Source organism: Narcine bancroftii, unplaced genomic scaffold (assembly GCF_036971445.1).
Source record: "Narcine bancroftii isolate sNarBan1 unplaced genomic scaffold, sNarBan1.hap1 Scaffold_125, whole genome shotgun sequence".
NCBI classification, from domain to species: Eukaryota; Metazoa; Chordata; class Chondrichthyes; order Torpediniformes; family Narcinidae; genus Narcine; species Narcine bancroftii.
This window is the reverse complement of record NW_027211860.1, coordinates 493,937-514,369: the sequence shown is the minus strand read 5'-3', so window position 1 is coordinate 514,369 and position 20,433 is coordinate 493,937. Positions and strand designations below refer to the sequence as shown.

General features: G+C 45.3%; 1 protein-coding gene across 4 annotated transcripts in view; it reads right to left on the bottom strand.

Annotated features, from left to right (window-relative positions):
- Nucleotides 1–20,433, bottom strand: part of LOC138750372 (uncharacterized) — a 67,809-nt gene that overhangs the window by 13,018 nt on the left and 34,358 nt on the right. For 3 of the 4 annotated variants that reach the window (XM_069912442.1, XM_069912443.1, XM_069912444.1), the window contains exon 3: nt 1,423–4,375. The exons of the other annotated variant lie outside the window; for it this stretch is intronic. In XM_069912442.1, coding sequence (XP_069768543.1) covers nt 3,301–4,293 — 993 coding nt within the window. In that variant the 5' untranslated portion in view covers nt 4,294–4,375 and the 3' untranslated portion in view covers nt 1,423–3,300. Of the gene's footprint in view, nt 1–1,422; nt 4,376–20,433 lie in introns of those variants that run through there. 4 annotated transcript variants of the gene reach the window in all.

Genomic DNA, 20,433 nt, shown 5'->3' with positions numbered 1-20,433 from the left:
GAAGTAACTGTAGAAGAAAAACTAGTTGTAAATTCCTTCCTCACTGCTGTAGTGTGGAACTCTGGTCAATAATTCCAGACTGCTGAGTTGAAGTGAATTAATACAACTCCCCTGGATCACGTGATCCCTATTGCCAAATCAGCTTCCTGCAGTGCTTTTCATATCCAACTGCGTGAGTCACCTGATTCTAGGTGTAGCTTTCAGATAAAATCCTTGCTGACATCTGGTACATGACTGATGTAAAAACAATTATACTGAACTAATTTATATCATACATTACTACAACATTCAAATCCATTTCCCACATTTGTCTAGACTTATGAACTCCTCATTTAAAAATTCCTACTAGCAATAAAGAATACATTATCGAAGTAAACATTTTAACAATTCCTCTTTATAAGGAATTTCTATTTCAGTACAACATGGTTGGTCCTAACTTATCCTTCAAATATTTCCTTAGTTGGAAAGAGCAAAAAAGATTGCAATGAGTTATACGATATTTATTTCTCAGTTGCTCAAATGACATTATTTTACCCCTTTCATCACAATCTTCAACATTTATAATCCCCTTACGAAACCAGCTATTCAGAAATTGATGATCCTTCGAAAAAGAGACGAGGATTTGTATATCCACTTACACCAATTTCATAATTTATTTTATTCCATATATTAATCAAATGTTTAAACAATGGTTTATCTTTATCACCAACCATTAATTTCAATTCCCACTTGGATATAAATTCTTCTGCTTTTCCTCTCTCCTATTTTATTTGATTCAAATTTAACCCATGGCAATTTTTTCCCTTTCAAAAAAAGAAGCAAGAAATCTCATTTGAGCTGTTCGATACTAATTTTCAAAATGAGGAAGATGTAGTCCTGTCAATGTAGAATTTGCATTGAGAGAAACGCAGCTGTCTTTAGTTATCTTATTGAATTGGCTAAAATGGCATAACATGAGAGCAAATATCCTGGAGGAGTGTGGGTCACGTGTAGCATGCGATTCAATCGGAAATGGGTTCACATGACATAAACACATGATGCAGACTGTTTTCTAAGAATGGAAAACAACAGGAAGGTTGTCTAGGTCTCCAGCAGGATATAGATCACAAGATAAAGGAGTAGAAGTACGCCCTTTGAGTCTATTCCACTATTCTTGCACTCAGCCCCACTGCCCAGCTCTCTCCCCATTACCCTTGATTCCTTGACTAATCAAATACCTGTCAATCTCTGCCTGAAATACGCCCAATGACCTCAATTCCACAGATTCACGATCCACTGACAAAATAATTTGTTCCACATTTGTTTTAAATTGACACCCTTTTATCCTGAAATTATGCTCTCCTGTCCTAGAATCCCCTACCATGGGAAACATCTTTGCCATATGTACTCTGTCCAGGCCTTCCATTATTTGAAATGCCTCTGAGGACCCCCTTATCCTTCTGTACTCCAACTAGTACAGTCGAAGAGTCGACAATTGCTCCTCATACACTAACCCTTTCATTCCTGATATAATTCCAGTAAATCATCTCTGACCTTCTCAAACACCAGCACATCTTTTCTCAAATACGGCACCCAAAACTCTAATTCTGATTGAATGGAAAGGGAATTGTCCAACGACACAAACACAACAGTGAAATGATATTATGTCTTGTTGATATTTACCAAAAATTATTGAAGAGTCAAATAATAACTTTCAAAAGATGCCGGGGCCCAATTATGAACAAATATCACAACCTAAAGAATTCGGGTTGTTCTGAAGCTTGGTGCTTTGTTACGAGACCAGAGGATCCCAAAACACAGCAGCAATAGATATTCATCAAGACAAAAGGTTGCTTAAATAAAAGTTGATTTTAATTATCTTTAAGCATGAAAACAGAATTACTCTTTAACTTATCACCATTTTACTAACTTACTTTACCTAACTTACCCCCCCCTTCTAATTCTAAGTGCACATGTGTGTAATGTATGTGTAAGTTCAGAAAAGTTCCTTGATTCACAGTCCAATCTCACTTCTCATTCCTCCAAGTCCACTGTTTGCAGGCCATTCTTATACTGTGCACAGAATTGAACATATCAAAAGCTCACCAGACTTTGGTGCACAAAAGGTGAATGTTTACCACTCGGGAAGGTTCTTGTTGGTTTTCAGATAGAGGTGTGTTGTTCAGGGAAGCATTAGTGTTTATTTGTGCTCAACGAATCATCATCTGAAAACCGTTATATCATCAGAAAATCTCTGATAGCTTTAGCATCGAGCAGAGCTGAGCCAGGACTTTACAGGTATTCAAGGGAGTGTGTGGGCAGGGTTTGTTCTGGACCAACAATCTCACCAAATGACTTTGCTTGAAATCAAGATTCAAACCATTTTGAGGAATACAACAGGAATTGTTCAACAAGAGCCTGGTGTTCCCAGAGGAGTTTTCTTTCAATAGTGGAAATTATTTTTTTTAAAAAGCCCGTTAATCTTCCTGATGCAGATTATTGTATTTAACTTTCAGGTTGCTATTTGTTGAAACTGCAAGTCACAGCGTCATTTTTGTTTTTGAAAATGCAGATGTGAAAACTTTGGTCTCCTTGGTTTGCTTAAGTTTACAGAGGAGACGTTGGGTCAAGCTGAGAAGACAGAGGCTGGATGCCCATTTGGGGAATTGGCTGAGCAAAGCAGAAAGCACAAAACATGGGACTGAAAAAATAATGAAGGAGACTGAAGTGCCGTTGAACCAAACCCAGGTAAAGAATTTAATTTTGTGCAGCGTACTTTAGTAACCAAACAATTTGGGCTTTTAGTGGTGACCTATTTAAATTAACAAAATCTGACTAGAATTGAAGTTTATGGAATGTTTGGAAGTTACCACAAAAAAATGGAGCATATAAATTAGATATAGTAATTAAGATAAATGAACAATACAATGAGCCTGGTGTCACAATATCTGCCTCCCTCTACCATACATCACCATTAAACCTTCTCCCCAATATAGTTACAGCCAATCGCTGTAACTATATACACTATATACATTCGTGATAGATCTGTACCATCACAATGTCAAAGTATATGCCAGAATTTATTGTACATCACTGTTAAACCTTCTCATTCCAGTGAATCCGGTGTCAGCATTATCTGTCTAAGTTAACCGTACATCACCTTCAACATTCTTCCCACTCTGAACCTGGGGTCACAGTATCTAACAGAGTTTATCGTACAACACTGATAAACCTTATTACCCCTGTGAACCTGGGGTCACAGTATATTCCACAGTGGTAGCGTTGGCCGCGGCCGGTCCCCAGTCGGTCATGGTGGCCACATCAGCAGCGGCGTCGGCAGCGGCAGACGGGGAGCGGGCAGCAGTAGCGTCGGCCCCGGGGGTGTCTGTGGCGACAGCAGCAGCAGCAGTTGCCACAGTCGGGACCGTGGCTGGGTCGAGTGTTCCGCACGGGGGCGAGAGGTGGGCCAACACCATGGTTGCGAGGGTGGGCTGCCCCTTCCGGGTTTGGCATTTCCGTGACGTTAGGTGTTGCCGTGCAGGGAACCCTCGCTCTCATTGGACGAGAGCTCTGGGGAAGAAGAGTTTGAATGGGATAGTGGTGGTTGGGCTTCACACGAGGCACTGTGTTTGCTGGCGGCCATTTTAGACCTACAGACTGCAGCAAAGTGGCCCTTTTTAAGGCACTTCTGGGACCTGGCTTTTCTTGTTGGGGACTGGGACCTGCTGTGCTTGTCCCTCCCGCAGAAATAACATTTTGGGTTCGCAGGGGGCAGTGTAGCAGCAGCCGATAGGCCATCAGTATCTCGGGGGGTGGTAGGTAGAAGGGCACTCTACCGACATCAGAACGTGTGGTCCAGTCCCTAGAGAGCTCATTAGGCGTTAAGGCTGCATCCTCCATTGTGATCGAAATCCAGACCATGTCCTCTAGTTTTTCTACCCCTTGTTCGAGCAAGCACAGCCTCACTTCGTTCGATCGGAGCCCGGCCACATAGGCATCCCGGACAAGGTCGCTAGTGATCTCGGCAGCAGTTTTGTCCACACAGTTACAGTCCTTGCCCAATCCCTTTAATACTTGTAAATATGCCCTGCTGGACTCGCTGGGCTGTTGCTTCCTCGACGTAAGCATGAGCCGGGCATGAACTCTGTTCACCGGTTGATCATACAGTTCTTTCAGTACCTTTATGGCTGTGGTGTAAGTGGTCTCATCCTGGATGTTCTCGTAGACTCTCAAGGACACCATAGACAGCAATGATGTTAGACGCTGGTTATCCTCCTCCACCCGAATGAATCTCAGGAAGTTTTCAAAGTTCATTAGCCAGAACTTAAAGGCTTTGAAGGCTGTACCTGACTGTGGGTCGATGTCAAGTTCTTCTTGCCGAGTCAAACGCTCTATCCTGTTCAAAAAAAAAATTTTTTTCTTTTTGCTAATAAAATTGTAGAGCTCGTCAAAAGAATCAAAGACTTGTTGATACAAACCAAGGCTTTTATTAGCAAAAGACAGGAGCTCTTCACAGGTGGCCGACCAGTCCAGAATGATCCAACCTGGCTAGGGACAGAACCCTTTAAGGCCCAGACAGTAGGCGTGGCTAAGCTCTCAGCCAATCGCTGTAAATACAGTCTAGATACTGTAACTATATACACTATATACATTGGTGATAGATCTGTACCATCACAATGTCAAAGTATATGCCAAAATTTATTGTACATCACTGTTAAACCTTCTCACTACAGTGAATCTAGCGTAAGCATATCTGTCAAAGTTAACCGTACATCATCTTCAATATTCTTCCCACTCTGAACCTGGGGTCACAGTATCTAACAGAGTTTATTGTACAACACTGATAAACCTTATTCCCCCTGTGAACCTGGGGTCACAGTATCTTCCACAGTTTATCGTACATCACCGCTAAACCTGCTCCCCACTGTGAACCTGCGATTACAGTATCTTCTACAGTTTAGCATACATCACTGATAAACCTTATCCCCATTGTGAATTCGGTGTCACAGTATCTGCCTCAGTTTTCCGTACATCACCATTAAACCTCTCCCCAATGTGAACCTGGTGTCACTTTATCTGTCACATTTTATTTTACATCACCGTTAAACCTTCTTCTTACAGTGAAACTTCTGTCACTTTATCTGCCACATTTTATTTTTTTTTATCAACGTTAAACCTTATTCCCATAGTAAACCTGCTTTCACAGTATCTGCCACAGTTTATTGAACATAACTTTTATACCTTCTCACTACTGAAAACCCGGAGTAACAGTATCTGACTCAGTCTACCGTACATCATCGTTAAACCTTATACCCACTGTGCACCTGGCGTCACAGTATCTGACAGAGTTTATAGTACATCACTGTTAAACTTCTCACAAATGTGAATCCTGTCTCACAGTTTCTGCCTCAGTCTACTGTACATCACCTTAAAACATTATCCCCACTGTGAACCTGCTGTCACAGTATCTTCCATGGTTTATCGTACATTAGTGATCAACCTCTCCCCATTGTGAACCATGTGTCGAAGTTTCTGCCACAGCCTTCCATACATCACTGTTAAACCTGATTCCCACTGTGAATCTGGTGTCTCGTTAACTGACACAGTTTATTGTACATCACAGTTAAACCTTCTTACTTCTGTAAACTCGGTGTCACAGTATCTGCCAAAGTCTACCTTACATCACCATAAAACCTCCTCCCCGCTGTGAACCTGCTGTCACTGTATCTGCCTCAGTCTACAGTACATCACCATTAAACCTTATCCCCACTGTGCACCTGGTGTCACATTATCTATCTCAACATACCATACATCATCGTTAAACCTTATTCCCATGTGAACCTGGTGTCACAATATCTGCCTCAGTCTACCGTACATGACTGTTAAACTTCTGTATCTGACACAGTTTATCGGACATTACTATTCAACATTCTCACTGCTGTGAACCCATTGTCACAGTATCTGTCTCAGTCTACCGTACATCATCGTTAAACCCTCTACAACTCTGAACCTGGTGTCACTGTATTTGCCTCAGTCTACAGTACATCACCATTAAAACTTATCCCCACTGTGCATCTGGTGTCACATTATCTCCCTCAACATACTGTACATCACCGTTATATCTGATCCCTCTGTGACCCTGGTGTCACAGTATCTGACACAGTTCATAGTATATCACTGTTAAACCTTCTCACAAATGTGAATCCTACTATAAAATAATGCTCCCCTTCTAAGTCTCGCTGTATTCGAATCCCCACCTATTTTAAAAGTTCCAAAAAAAAAGAGAAAAATCAATCCCAAAACAATCTACTCAAAAGTAGTAGCCCCCTAAAAATCTGGGGGTGGTAAAGTCCACAAGTGGCAGGTGACTAAAGGACTCAGTGTCACCCACCCCCAGTCAGACTTTCACAAAGTCCTGAAACAAAAACATTCAACCCAGTGATTCCAGTCCCAATGATTGTTCCGGATCTTCAATATTGCGAAGACTTTGCTTCAATTCAACTTTTTTCCCATTCTTTCCATATTTTCCAATCTTCCCATTTCCATTCCCATTGACCCTTCCCTTCGGTGACAATGGTGATGATCGCCCATTTCCTCGTACATCTGGCAATGAATTAGCAAATATTAAAGCATCATGGTCATTTTCAAAAAACTGAGATTAAAAATTCCCATAAAAATCTTTCAATACTGCTGCATAATGAAAAGCAAATTTATATCCCTTTCGCCACAATACTTCTTAAGCCGAATTAAATTCTCAGCATCTTCTGATAATTTCTTGACTCAGATCTGCATTTAAAAAAAAACCTATTATTTTGAACCATCAGTGGAGCCTGATTTTGCCGTGTTTTCTGCACCACCAATTGGAGGATCACCTCTCTGTCTTGATATTTAAAACAGCGAATCAAAACTGCTCGTGGTAATTGGCCTGGAAACGGTTTCTTCCTTAACGCTCTGTTTGCTCGATCTAATTCCAGTCCATCTGGAATGAATTACCTGCCCTACACTTTTGGGATCCATTTCTTCAAAACCTTCACCGGATCCAAACCTTCCATACCTTCCGGAAGACCTACTATCATAACATTATTTCTACGACTTTGGTTTTCTAATGAGCCCAACTTCTTCAATAATTCCTTCTTCTGAATCCCCCAATCTACAAAAGGATCTTCCACTATTTCCATTTTTTCTCTATTACTCTCCACTTGACTCTTGCATTCAAGAAAGCCTCCTCAATCTTTTTAAAATGATTTTGCACAGTATCCACTGATCGTGTCCATCTCGTAACATCACTCTTAACTACATTAATATCTTGCTTCAGAAAAGTTCTTTCTTCACACACAGTGTTCATCTGAGTTTTCATTTCCAAAAATCCTTGAGTCATCTGATGAGTCATCTGCATTGATATATTTGCCATATCTTCCATGAGCTAAGCAATCTCTTCAAGAATTGGAAACACAGAATCCAGTCCAGGATCCATCACCTCCCTTTGAGGCCGACCGTCTTTTGCCTCAGTCCCCAGTTCTTCAAATTCAAATGAAGTTGAGCTCTCTTCTTCCTCCAAAGCAGTAGGTTCTCTTCCAGTGCAGCTGCAGGTCTGGACACCCGACAACAGCATGCCTACCTCGTCAGCTGGCCATCACTCGGGCTCCCCCATAGCCCACACCTTCTCCAAAGGTTCGTGGACCCTCGACGCATGGCGCATGCCTGGTCGGGCCACCCACCGCACACGTGTATCTTCCGACGCTACACTGCGCACCCCCGGACCACCAGGCAATGCTGCAGGCACGCAGTTGGCCCGTCCTCGCCCCCGAGTTAACGAGCGTATGAGTTGAAACCAGCCAAACTCATCGCTGAGCCTGCACCATCTTGCGATTGCACAAGATGGCGCTGCTGTAATACTAAGCCGGGCAGGAGTCTTCTGAGGCTTGGGGACTCCAGTCAACGACTCCATTGCTTCAACTTGAACTAGGCCTCGATTCTTCAACACTTTTGTAAGGTAATTTCTTCTGTAACTGAGTTTTCACTTTTTTTAAAATTTGCAGCTATTTCGATCCTCGACTATTCCAAAGTCTATAAACAGTATTTTTAATCAATTTTACAACTTTTAAAATTGAGCATTTAATAGTCTAACTGGGGAAGGGTGGAACCACATGTCTACCCTCTGCGCCATCTTGTCACAGTATCTGACACAATTTATAGTAAATCACTGTTAAACCTTCACAGTCCTCTGTTTCTGCCTCAGTCTACCTTTAATCAACATTAAATATTCTCCCCCTGTTAACTTGGTGTTAAAGTATCAGCCTAAGTTTACCACACATCACCATTAAACCTTATCCCCATTGTGAGACCAGTTTTACTGTATCTGGCACAGTTTATCGTACATCACTATTATACCTTCTCACTACTGTGAACTCGGTGTTACAGAGCCTGCCAGTCTACCGTACATCACCAGTAAACCTTCTCCTCAATGTGAGCCTGGTGTTACTGTATCTGCCACAGTTTAGTGTACATCATCGTTAAACATTCTCCACCATGTGAACCTGGTGTAACTGTGTCACAATATATTCCACAGTTTATTGTACATCACTGATATACCTTCTCCTTATTGTGAATGCAGTGTCACCGTATCAGCGTCAGTCTTCCGTACATCACCATAAACTTCTCGCCAATGTGAACTTGATGTCACAGTATCTGCCAAACTCTACCGTATATCACTGTTAAATATTCTCCCCAATGTGAACCTCGTGTCACAATATCTGACATAGTTTATTATCTTCTTTGGCTTGGCTTCGCGGACGAAGATTTATGGAGGGGGTAAAAAAGTCCACGTCAGCTGCAGGCTCGTTTGTGGCTGACCAGTCCGATGCGGGACAGGCAGACACGATTGCAGCGGTTGCAAGGGAAAATTGGTTGGTTGGGGTTGGGTGTTGGGTTTTTCCTCCTTTGCCTTTTGTCAGTGAGGTGGGCTCTGCGGTCTTCTTCAAAGGAGGCTGCTGCCCGCCAAACTGTGAGGCGCCAAGATGCACGGTTTGAGGCGTTATCAGCCCACTGGCGGTGGTCAATGTGGCAGGCACCAAGAGATTTCTTTAGGCAGTCCTTGTACCTTTTTTATTATACACTACTGTTAAAGCTGCCGGATAAGCTCCAGATAGCGAAAGAGGAGTTCTCGCATCTGCAGGAACTGGGGCCTCGCCGCTCCACCTGGTCCAGAGCCTCCTGTGGCTGGCGCCCCTGCAGAGATTAGCGATGGCTTAATGACACGACAGTACCTGACCCTTACCCCATCCCTCTCATTCAGGATTTTACGGCCAATCTGCATGGCGCGAGGTTATTCTCCAGGGTCGATCTGGTGCGCGTGTGTCATCAAATCCCATTGTAGCCTGAGGACATCCCCAAAATGGCCATCATCACCCCCTTCGGCTTGTTTGAATTTCTACGCATGCCTTTCGAGCTCAAGAACATCACCCAGACTTTCCAGCACCTCATGAATACGGTGCGCAGGGATTTGAATATCATGTTCATTTATCTGGATGACATTCTTGTCGCCAGCAGAGACTGGGCACAAATCAAGTCTCACCTGCACACCCACTTCTCCCGACTGGCCGAATCTAGCCTAACAATCAACCTGGCCAAATGCCAGTTCCGGAAAGAGTCCATGAAGTTTCTGGCCCACATCATCATGGCCGAAGGAGCTACACCAGCTGCTATGAAGGTCACTGCAATCAGAGATTTTCCATGCCCGGACAACCACAAGGGGCTACAAGAGTTCGCAGGTATGGTCAACTTCTACAACCGATTCATTCCAGGAGCTGCACACATCATGCAGACACACTTCGCCAAGGACAAGATACTCGCCTGGACTCCAGAGGCCAACAGGGCGTTCAAAGCCACGAAGGTTGCCCTCGTGAAGGCTACCCTGCTCCTCCACCCACGCACCGACCTTCCTATGGTGCTCTCCATCAATGCCTCTGCCACTACCATTGGTGCTGTCTTGGAGCAGCAGGTTAATGGACAGTGGAACCACTGGAATTCTTTAGCCAACTTCTTCATCCGCTAGACTGCAAGTATAGTGCTTTCAACCGTGAGTGGCTGGGCATGTACCTTGCTGTGCCTCATTTTTGCTATTTCTTGGAGGGGAGGCCTTTCACAATTTATACCGACCACAAGCCCCTCACTCAAGCTGTCACTATAGCTAGAGATCCCTGGTTGGCCCACTTACACCGTCACCTGTCCTTTGTATCGGAGTTCACCACCCACATTCAGCACAAGGCAGGGAAAGACAATGTGGTTACTGAAGCGCTCTCCCAACCGGCCATTTGCTCGCTGATACCCAGACTAGACTACGACCAGCTTGTCCCGGATCAGAAGTCCGACGAGGAGATGCAGGCCTTCAGGACTACCATCATGGGCCTGCGGTTCCAGATCCTCCCGAAGCCTCTCAGTGACCATGTGACCAGTGGTTCCCCAGCAGTGGCGCAGGCAAGTTTTCACCATATCCACGACCTTTTCCAACCTTCCATCAGGTCCAAGGTTCATATGGTGGCAGAACACTTCGTCTGGCATGGGCTTTGAAAGCAGATTGTGGACTGGGGCAGAACCTGCACCCATTGCCAGCTTTCCAAGGTACACAAGCACACCAGAATGCCCGTGCTCGATTTTGAACACGTCCGAGACTTTTCAGCCACATACATGTGGACATTGCCAGCCCCTTACCCGTTTCCCGAAGTAACTGTTATCCTTTCACATTGGTAGACTGCACCACTCGTTGACCTGAGGTGATCCCGATGCCAGATGTCTCCACGGACTCCTGTTCCCAAGCAGGTTGGGTTACCTGGTTCGGCATCCCGGCCCACCTCACTCTGGGCACAGCTCACCAACAGACTGGGAATTGAGCTGCATCACACAATGGCCTATCACCCACTTGCCAATGGACTGGTCGAACGATTGCATCGCCACCTTAAGTCGGCACTTATGGCCTGCCTCACCAGCCCCAACTCGGTGGATGAGCTGCCTTGGGTACTCCTGGGAATCCGCTCGACACCCAAAGAAGACCTGCAAATGTCATCTGCTGATCTGGTCTACGGTAAACCACTAGCCCTGCCTGGTGAGTTTATCAATGCACCTCACAATCTGCAACAGTCACCGCACGGTTTACTTCTCTGCCTGCGGGCCCAGTTGGACTCCTTCACACCCCCACCACCGCCCAGACATAGCACACAGGCCTCTTACATCCCCAGTGAGCTGTATTCCACAGAGTATGTTTTTTATCAGATGAGGCCCTTCCACAGCACTCCCTCAAAGACTATATGAAGGGCTGTACAGAGTCATCCAGCATTCGGGATCCACCTTCACACCAGACATCAGTGGTAAGAGGGAACTGTTTACTGTGGACAGATTAAAGAAAGCACACCTCGATCCCAACGAGGCAGTGGTTGCGGCTCAAACCAAGAAGCGAGGCTGCCCGGCAAAAAAGGCCATTGACGCCGGTTCTGGGGGGGTGTGTGGCGGCAAGCCATGAGGCAGGCGATCTAGCCCCTCATGTCACGCACGTGGCGGGGCAGCCAGCCAAAATGGCGCTGTCGGGGGTTTCTCGCCGACCTCGGCACCAGACTCAGAAGCCCGCAACCTGCGGCCCACGTGACCCCCCAGTGACATCAGGGCCCCCGGTGTGCTTCTCAGCCAGGTCCGGGCTCGGAGCATAAGACCTGAATAAAGGAGTTTTTGCTCACTAAACTCAACCCGTCTGTTTGTGAGGTCATTCAGTAACAGAGTAGCCGCCGCTACAGTCGTATCTTAGTTTCTTTTCCTTTCTTTTCTTTTTTATATGTTATCAACATATATTTGTAAACACTGTAACGTTGTGATTTGATATTAATTGTTATAATATTTGATTTAAAGGAGGCTGGTCCAAAAAAGGCATAAAAAAGATTTTAATATGGGGACAGGAATAAAAGAAAAACAGAGGGTACTGGTGTGAGGAAGGGAAGGGTAATATTGTTGTGGGGTAGGTTCAGATGGGTCAGCTGAAGGGACTCGACTGATCCATCCATGATTTGTCCAGCATCTTGCTGTCATGTAGTGGTGAACCAGGGTGTTGCCTGATGGGGACACGGTGCTCTGAGCTCTGCACAGATAGATTGTGCTTTTCTCAAAAACACACTTCCTCAGGTAAAGCAGAGGAAGTGGAAAGGCCCTAGTGTGAAGGGGTAGGGAGGGGGGTGATGGGGGAAGAATTGGGACCCTCCAAAATCATTATGATCAGGCCTCGGAGACCACATCTCTATCACTCGTATTTCTCTTCCCAGGAGAAGGAGTGATCTCAGAGACAAGACACAAGTCCAGAAGAACCTCGCATCCCAGCTGAACAGAGGATGGACAACATCATGATGGCCTGAATCTCTCCCCTTCTTCTCCCTCTGGCCCTGCCAACCCCATTCCCTGCATTTTCTATGTCCCTTTACCCACACCCCCTTTCTCCCCTGCACCTCCTCCATCCCAACCCCCTCCTGCTTACATTCCCCTTCCCTCAGCCCTCCTCCCTTCACCTCCCCTTCCCCCCCTTTCCCCTTCCTACCCTAACCGGGGGAAGGAGTGGTAGGGGAAGGGGGGTAGGAGAAAGAGGGTAATGGAAGCGGGGTGAGTAAGGGGTAGGCTTGGGGGTGTGGGTATGGGATAGGGGTAAGGGGTATGGTTTGGGGAAGGAGAGAGGTGTAGAGGATAGGGGTAGGGTTTAGGCTTGGGTTGGGTGAGAGTAAGGGTTAGGGCCGGGATTGAGGTAACATCATGGTTAGGGTTAGGAGACATGGGCTAGGATTAGGTCTAGGTTTAGGGTTAGGAGAGTTCGGGGAAGTGGGTTTGTATTAGGTTTAGGGGAAGGGGTTAGGAGTAGGAGATAGAGGTGCAGTGAGTGTTTGGGTTAGAGGAAGGTGGGCAGAATTAGGGTTGGGGTTAGGGGACGTCGTAGGGGTAGAGATAGAGTTAGGGGACGGGGTAGGGGTAGAGTTAGGGGATGTGGAGTAGTGATAGGGGGTATCGGTAGTGTTAAGGTTAGGGTTTGTTAGGGGTTAGAGTTAGGAGTAGGGGAATGGGAAGGGGGAGGGGAACCGGGAGGCGAGCGGGGGAAGGAAAGGGGAAGGGGAATGGGGAAGGGAATGTAATAGAAGATTTAAACCGTGTTTTTTTTTTTTTACCTTTGCAACCTTTGCTTCTGCAAGGCTGAGAACCTGCTTGTTTTTTACAATCAGCAGACATAAGCTAAATTCCACCAAGGGGCCAGAGATGCAGTTATCTGACAAAAGGACATCTGTGTACCAAGAACATTTAATCTTCCTGCTTGTTTTCGTCACAGACTGTCAGAGGCCTAGCCTTGATGCAAAATAACCATTGTATTCAAAGTGATAAGCTGAAAATTACGTTATTTCTTAGAAGCCTAACATGCTAGCTTGCTCGCTTATCTTTCTTACTGCGCTGGGAATACATGCTTGGGTAAGCAGTTTTTGGGTAATATAAGCCATGGTCCCGCTGCTGAAGTTTGAGACTCTCCGAGTGGTGGCAACATGTTTCAGCAAGAAGAACTTCTAGAGTCCAGCTAACGTCCCGGTCAAGGGAGGTGGAGAAGCTGCTACCGTCGCCCCGACAACCTATTACAAGTGTGCAGTCATTGCCTTGCTTTGGCACTTGGGGCCAGTCCAGGCGTTGATAAGTATAATTTTGAAGGGCTTGCATATTGTAGTTTGAAATCAGCTTTTGAATTTGTAATAAAAATTTGTTTTTCTGAACTGCTCTCGGTGTGGGTGTCTATTTTCTTTTGGTAACTCGAACACTGTGACCAATCTAAAATGAACAAAGTGAGAGGTACAAGTTTACCCAGGACAGAGAACGGGGTGGAGGAAAGGGGAGGTGAATGGAGGAAGGTATCTCTACCCCCTCCCTTCCCCACCCATTCCCCTACATTATCCCTGCATCTCCTCTCCTCCTTCAAGCAGAAGTTGGGCCTCATTCCGGCCAGAACCTCCCTGTGGTTTCAGAGCCTCCGTTTCAGGAAGTGCCTTCGATGCTCGCTGCTGGACAGACATCTTGTCTCTTGATTCATTCTGTACCGTTATTATTAAATTAAAAAATGGTTGGGTTTTTTTAAGCTTGAACTCAAAAGGCTGGTCCAGATAGACAACACAGAAACAGGACCTTCGGCCCCTCTCTCCTGCTGGCTTAGTTGTTGTAATCAGTCCATATTCCTCTCCCCCTTTTCATTCTTTGCTCCCAGACAGCTCATGTTGCCTTGTCAATCTCAAGGCCTGTGGGAAGAAGCTAACTGGCTGTCCTGCTTCTATTCCTCCATATCTCCTTCCTGATGGCAGGGGGACAAAGAGGCTCTGTGCTCGAAACCTATTTACAAATGCCATCCCTGCAAATAATCAGGGGTCCCTTACCTTGAGGTTCCACCCATGTTGCCTCTCCCTCAGCACTCTCTCGTCAGAACACTCCTGCACCCTCCTTCCCCTCCTCTCCCAAGTCTCAGTATCCCGCTGACAATTCCAGTCAGCTGCCATGTCTATACCCTGCCCCACCTAAACCGATGGATCAATCAACACCTTCCCCCCTTAAGAGTTCGAGGAATCCACTCTCTCGCAATGTCTTGCTAATGAATGTCCTGCATTCTCCTTCCCCCTTGGTTTCCACCTGTTATCAGGCACCTGGATGGACCCCACCCTGTTGAAACTACCCATGTTCTCACTGATCTCTCTGCACCTCTGCTCTCCATCCAAGGGTCTTGGTTGTCTTGTGGGGCTGGTGGAGAACAAAGCACCAACTCAAGGAGATGGGGAGCAGTACAGAGACCCCCAGCTCCAGGAGACAGGGAGAACCACAGAGATGCCCAACTCTGTCAATCGGATCATCAGTTGCAAGGTGCAACGAACTCTCAGTCCTGCTGCACGTGGGGCAGGTGTGGCCCGTCTCCACACCTCCACCCTGGCAATTCCCAAAACAGATTTCCTATTCATGTGGGGGTCCAAAATGGATAGTCTGGAGAAGGACCATGTATGTTCAATCAATGGGGACAAGGGTGTAACCAGAATGGCCATCATTGTGTGTGGCTGTCCATGGAACCAAAGTGCAAGGGCACCAAATGCCGCTATGTGCTGAGGTTCTACCTGGCTCAGATGTTGCGAAAGATTGGCCTGGCCCTGGTGCTGCACAATGTTCCAGTCAGCAAGACTTTGCCCCTTTACCTTCCTGGGAACGGTTTCATAGACAAACACATTTGACCACAAAGCCATCAGGCAGTGGTCAGCAGAGAATGTCTGACACAGAGACTCTAGGACTAGATGGGATACTGCGGGGTGGTCCACGGAGCTGAGCATCCAGAGACAGACATCCAGAACTACTGGAAAACCAGAAACTCGGTGAAAGATGCCCTTCAGTTTGCCTGAAACGCACATGGGAGTAGCAAACACTAGAAGACATCTGTCTAAAGCAAAGGGAGGAAGATTTAGGGGAGATATCAGGGGTATTTTCTTTTACCCAGAGTTGTGGGTGCCAGGAATGCCTTGCCAGGAGTGAAGGCCAAAACATTTGGGGCATTTAAGGGGCTCTTAGTCACATTGAGGGGCTGAGACCAAGGAATATATTCTCCAACAGCAGAGGGTGGCAGTAACCACAAGATATCAAGTTGGTGGCAATGAAGCTAAACAGAGACCACCTAAGGCGACTGTGCACCCGGCTGCAGGAATTTGGACTTACTATAAACCTTACTTATTGCCAGTTCAGGCTGGAAACGTTTGACTTCCTGGGGCATCAAATCAACAGGCACGGAACTAAGCCCCTGCTTGAAAATGTAGAGCCTGTTCAGTGCTTACCCAAACACACCATAAATTCACCAGTACAATTAATTTTTATAACCAATTCATACCAGTAGTGGCCCACATCATGCGGAGAAAGGTAAAGACATTACCTGGGACAATGAGGATTTGGAGGTGTTCCAGAGGGCCAACGATGCACTGGCCAACACCATCCTTCTGGTACACGCCAGGCCAGATGCACCCACCACTCTCACAGTAGATGCTTCCAGCACAGCAGTAGGGGGCGCAATGGAGCAATTCATTGAAGGGCAATGGCAGCCCCTGGCCTTCTTGAGCAGACACCTCTGGCCACCTGAACTCAACTACAGCACCTTTGGCTGAGTGCAATCGGTGTTGTATCTGGCAGACTGAGGCAGGTAATCTGACCACAGCTTCACAGTGGGGAGAATGTTTCACGGAGATGTACGAAAAACTGTCACAAACATTGTGACACTGGGTTAACGGCAGGGAGAAGGTTTAACACTAATGTACGATAAACTGTCGGGAGAAGGTTTAATGATAATGAGATAGATACTGAGACAATGGGTTTACAGCAGTGAAAAGGTTTAACTGTGATGTACGATAAACTATGGCAGAAGCAGTGACAAATGGTTCACATTGGGGAGAACATTTAACTTAATGTACGATAGACATGGCAGATATTGTGACAACAAGTTCACAGTAGTGAGAAGGTTTAACAGAGATGTACGGTGGACTGTGATGGATACTGTGAAACCGGGTGCACATTAGTGAGATGGTTTAATAGTGAGGTTCAATGAACTGTGGCAGGTACTGTGACACCGGGTTCACAGTGTGGAGGAGGTGTAAAGGTGACACGTGATACATTGGTGCAGATACAGAGACACAGATTTAACAGTGGGGAGAAATTTTAATGGTGATTTTCGGGAGACTGAGGCAGATACTATTTCACCGGGTTCACAGTGGGGAGAAGGTTTAACGCTGATGTATGGTTGACTGAGATAGATACTGTGAAACTGGGTAAACAGTGGGGAGAGGAATTATTGGTGATATATGGTAAACTGAGGTAGACATTGTGACACCGGGTTCACAGTCGGAAGAAGGTTTATCAGTGATGTAAGATAAACTGGGGCAGATACTGTGACACCAGGTTCACAGTGGGAAAGAGGTTTAACGGTGATACACAATTCAATGTTGCAGATACAGTGATACCGGTTTCACAGTAGGTAGATGGTTTAACATTAATGTACGGTAGAATTAGGTAGTTTCTGTGACAGTGGGTTCACATTAGGGAGAAGGTTTAACAGTGATGTATGATATAATGTGGCAAATACTGTGACAATGGATTCACAGTTGAGAGATAAATCAACGGTGATGTACGATAGACTGAGACAGATAATTTGACACCAGGTTCACAGTGGGAAGGAGGGTAAACAGTGATACACGATTCATTGTTGCAGATACAGTGATACCTGTTTTACAGTAGTGAGAATGTTTAGTACTCATGTCCAATAGACTGTGTAAGATACTATGACACAGTGTTCACAGTGGGGAGAAGGTTTAACTGTGATGTACAATAAACGCTGGCATAAACTTTGACAAATTGTTCACATTGGGGGATAAGGTTCAACGCTGATGTATGGTAAATTGAGATAGATACTGTGTCACCAGGTGCACAGTGGGGATAAGTTTTAAAAGTGATGTATGGTAGACTGAGGCAGAAGCTATGATACAGTGTTCACAATGGAGAGAAGGTTTAACTGTAATGCATGATAAATGCTCGCAGAAACTTTAACAAATGGTTTACATTGGGGATAAAGTTTAACGGTGATGTACAGTAGACTGAGGCAAATACTGTGACACTTTATTCACAGTGGGAAGAAGATTTAACGATGATATACGGTGAATTGAGGTAGATACCATGGCTCTAGGTGCACAGCGCGGAGAAGGTTTAATGGTGATGTACGATAAACTGTGGTAGGTACAGTAAAATCGGCCTCACAGTGGGGAAAAGGTTTACTGGTGATGTACGAGAAACTGAGGCAGATGCTACGACACTGACGGGATTGACGGTGGGGAGAACGTTTAACAGTTCTGTATGATAAACTGTGGCAGAGAAAGTGACACTGTTTTCACTGTTGGGAGAATGTTTAATGGTGATGTACGATAGACGTACGCAGATACTCTGACACCAGCTTCACAGTGGGGAGAATGTTTATCGGTGATGTACGGTGGACTGAGATAGATACTGAGACAATGGGTTCACGGGAGTGAAAATGTTTAACATTAATGTACGATAAATTGTGTCAGATACTGTGACACTAGATTCACAGTGGGTAGAAGTTTTAACGTTGATAAACAGTAGACTTAAGTAGGTACTGTAACACCAGGTTCACAGCGGGAAGAAGGTTTAACCTAATGCACAATTAACTGTGTCAGATACTGTGACACCAGGTTCACATTGGGGAGAATGTTTAACAGTAATGTACGATAAACTGTGTCAGATACTGTGACACCAGGTTCACAGTAGGGAGAATGTTTAACATGATGTACAATAAACTGTGTCAGATACTGTGACACCAGGTTCACATTGGGGAGAATGTTTAATAGTAATGTACGATAAATTGTGTCAGATACTGTGACACCAGGTTCACAGTAGGGAGAATGTTTAACAGTAATGTACGATAAACTGTGTCAGATACTGTGACACCAGGTTCACAGTAGGGAGAATGTTTAACATGATGTACAATAAACTGTGTCAGATACTGTGACACCAGGTTCACATTGGGGAGAATGTTTAATAGTAATGTACGATAAATTGTGTCAGATACTGTGACACCAGGTTCACAGTAGGGAGAATGTTTAACATGATGTACAATAAACTGTGTCAGATACTGTGACACCAGGTTCACAGTGGGGTGAAGGTTTAACAGTAATGTACGATAAACTGTGTCAGATACTGTGACACCAGGTTCACAGAGGGGAGAATGTTTAACAGTAATGTACGACAAACTGTGTAAGATACTGTGACACGAGGTTCACAGTTGGGAGAATGTTTAACATGATGTACAATAAACTGTAGCAGATACTGTGACGCCAGGTTCACATTGGGGAGAATGTTCAACAGTAATGTTCGATAAACTGTGTCACATGGAGGAGTCACGTGATGGAGTAGTGGCCAGTCGGGGAACTCCAGCCCTTTCTGGAAAAGTTTAAAAAAAACACAGAAAACACAAAGGCACAAACACAAAAATTAAAATAAAGTGAAAGTAAAGGTGGGAAGAAAATGGCAGCGAAGAAAGAAAAGTCGAAAGCAACGGGAAGAAGAGAAGAAGAAAAGACATCAGAAGAAGAAGGTGAAGGCCTTACCTGTCCGAGGAAGCCCGCTGTGGAGAGAGAAGCCCGCTCCCTCAGGTCAGTCAAAGTCCCAAAGTCCCGAGCTCGGGACTACAAAAATGGCTCGCGGAGCCAAGCAAAAGTGCACAACTGCGCTGGCGCGACTCCTCGCACATGCGCGATGCGCAGACAAAAAAAAATCACTGACGGGAGGGGGGATCAGCTGAGGAGTCGATCTCCACAGCTGAGAATGACAGCCACAGCACAACATCAAGAAGAGAACATAGAAAACAACGAGAACAAGAAAGAAGAGAGTAAAAATAAATCGAGGAAACAACAGATGACCAAACCAGAGGAAGAAGAAGTAGAAGAACACAGAGAAATGGAAGAAGAAGGGAAGGGCAAGACAATGGATATATTTTTTTAAAGAATATATGGAATCAGTAAAAGAATGGCAATTACAAGAATTTAATGAAATAAAAAGAAGAATTAAAAGTACAGAAGAAAAAATGAATAGATTAGAGATGATCATGTCAGATATAGGAAAAAGATACAAATTCATCAAACTGTGGGGTCAGAGTTTGCCTTCCACCTGTCTTGAAAGGTCCTGTTTTCTGTTTTTCGTTTGGCCATTTTTCATAAGGGGTTTATTACACGTGAGTTTGGCGACAGGTCGCAGATCCTAATGAAAGTAAAGAGAGGAGGTGGGGACGATTAGCAGGCTGATGGGTCAGTGCCAATTCATTTGCAAAGCATTCTGGGATTTGTAGTATTAGCTGTGCATGCGCTATACTGGCACGGCGGCCAACGGGCCAGCTCTAATACATATTTGATATGATCTTGCGGGCCAAATATAATTATATCATGGGCCAAATTTGGCCCGCGGGCCTGAGTTTAACATGTGTGATCTAAGGCGTCTGTGCACTCGACTGCAGCAATTTGGACACTATAAACCTTACTTAGTGCCAGTTCAGGTTGGAAACGTTCGACTTCCTGGGGTATCAAATCAACAGGCACGGAACTAAACCCCTGCTTGAAAAGGTAGAGGCTGTTCAATGCTTCCCCAAACCCCCCATAATGAAGGGGCTGCAGGAATTCACCGGTACAATTAGTTTTTATAACCAATCCATACTGGTAGTGGCCCACATCATGCGGAGAAAGGTAAAGACATTACCTGGGACAATGAGGATTTGGAGGTGTTCCAGAGGGCCAAGGACACACTGGCCAACACAATCCTTGTGGTACACGCCAGGCCAGAGACACCCACCACTCTCACAGTAGATGTATCCAGCACAACAGTAGG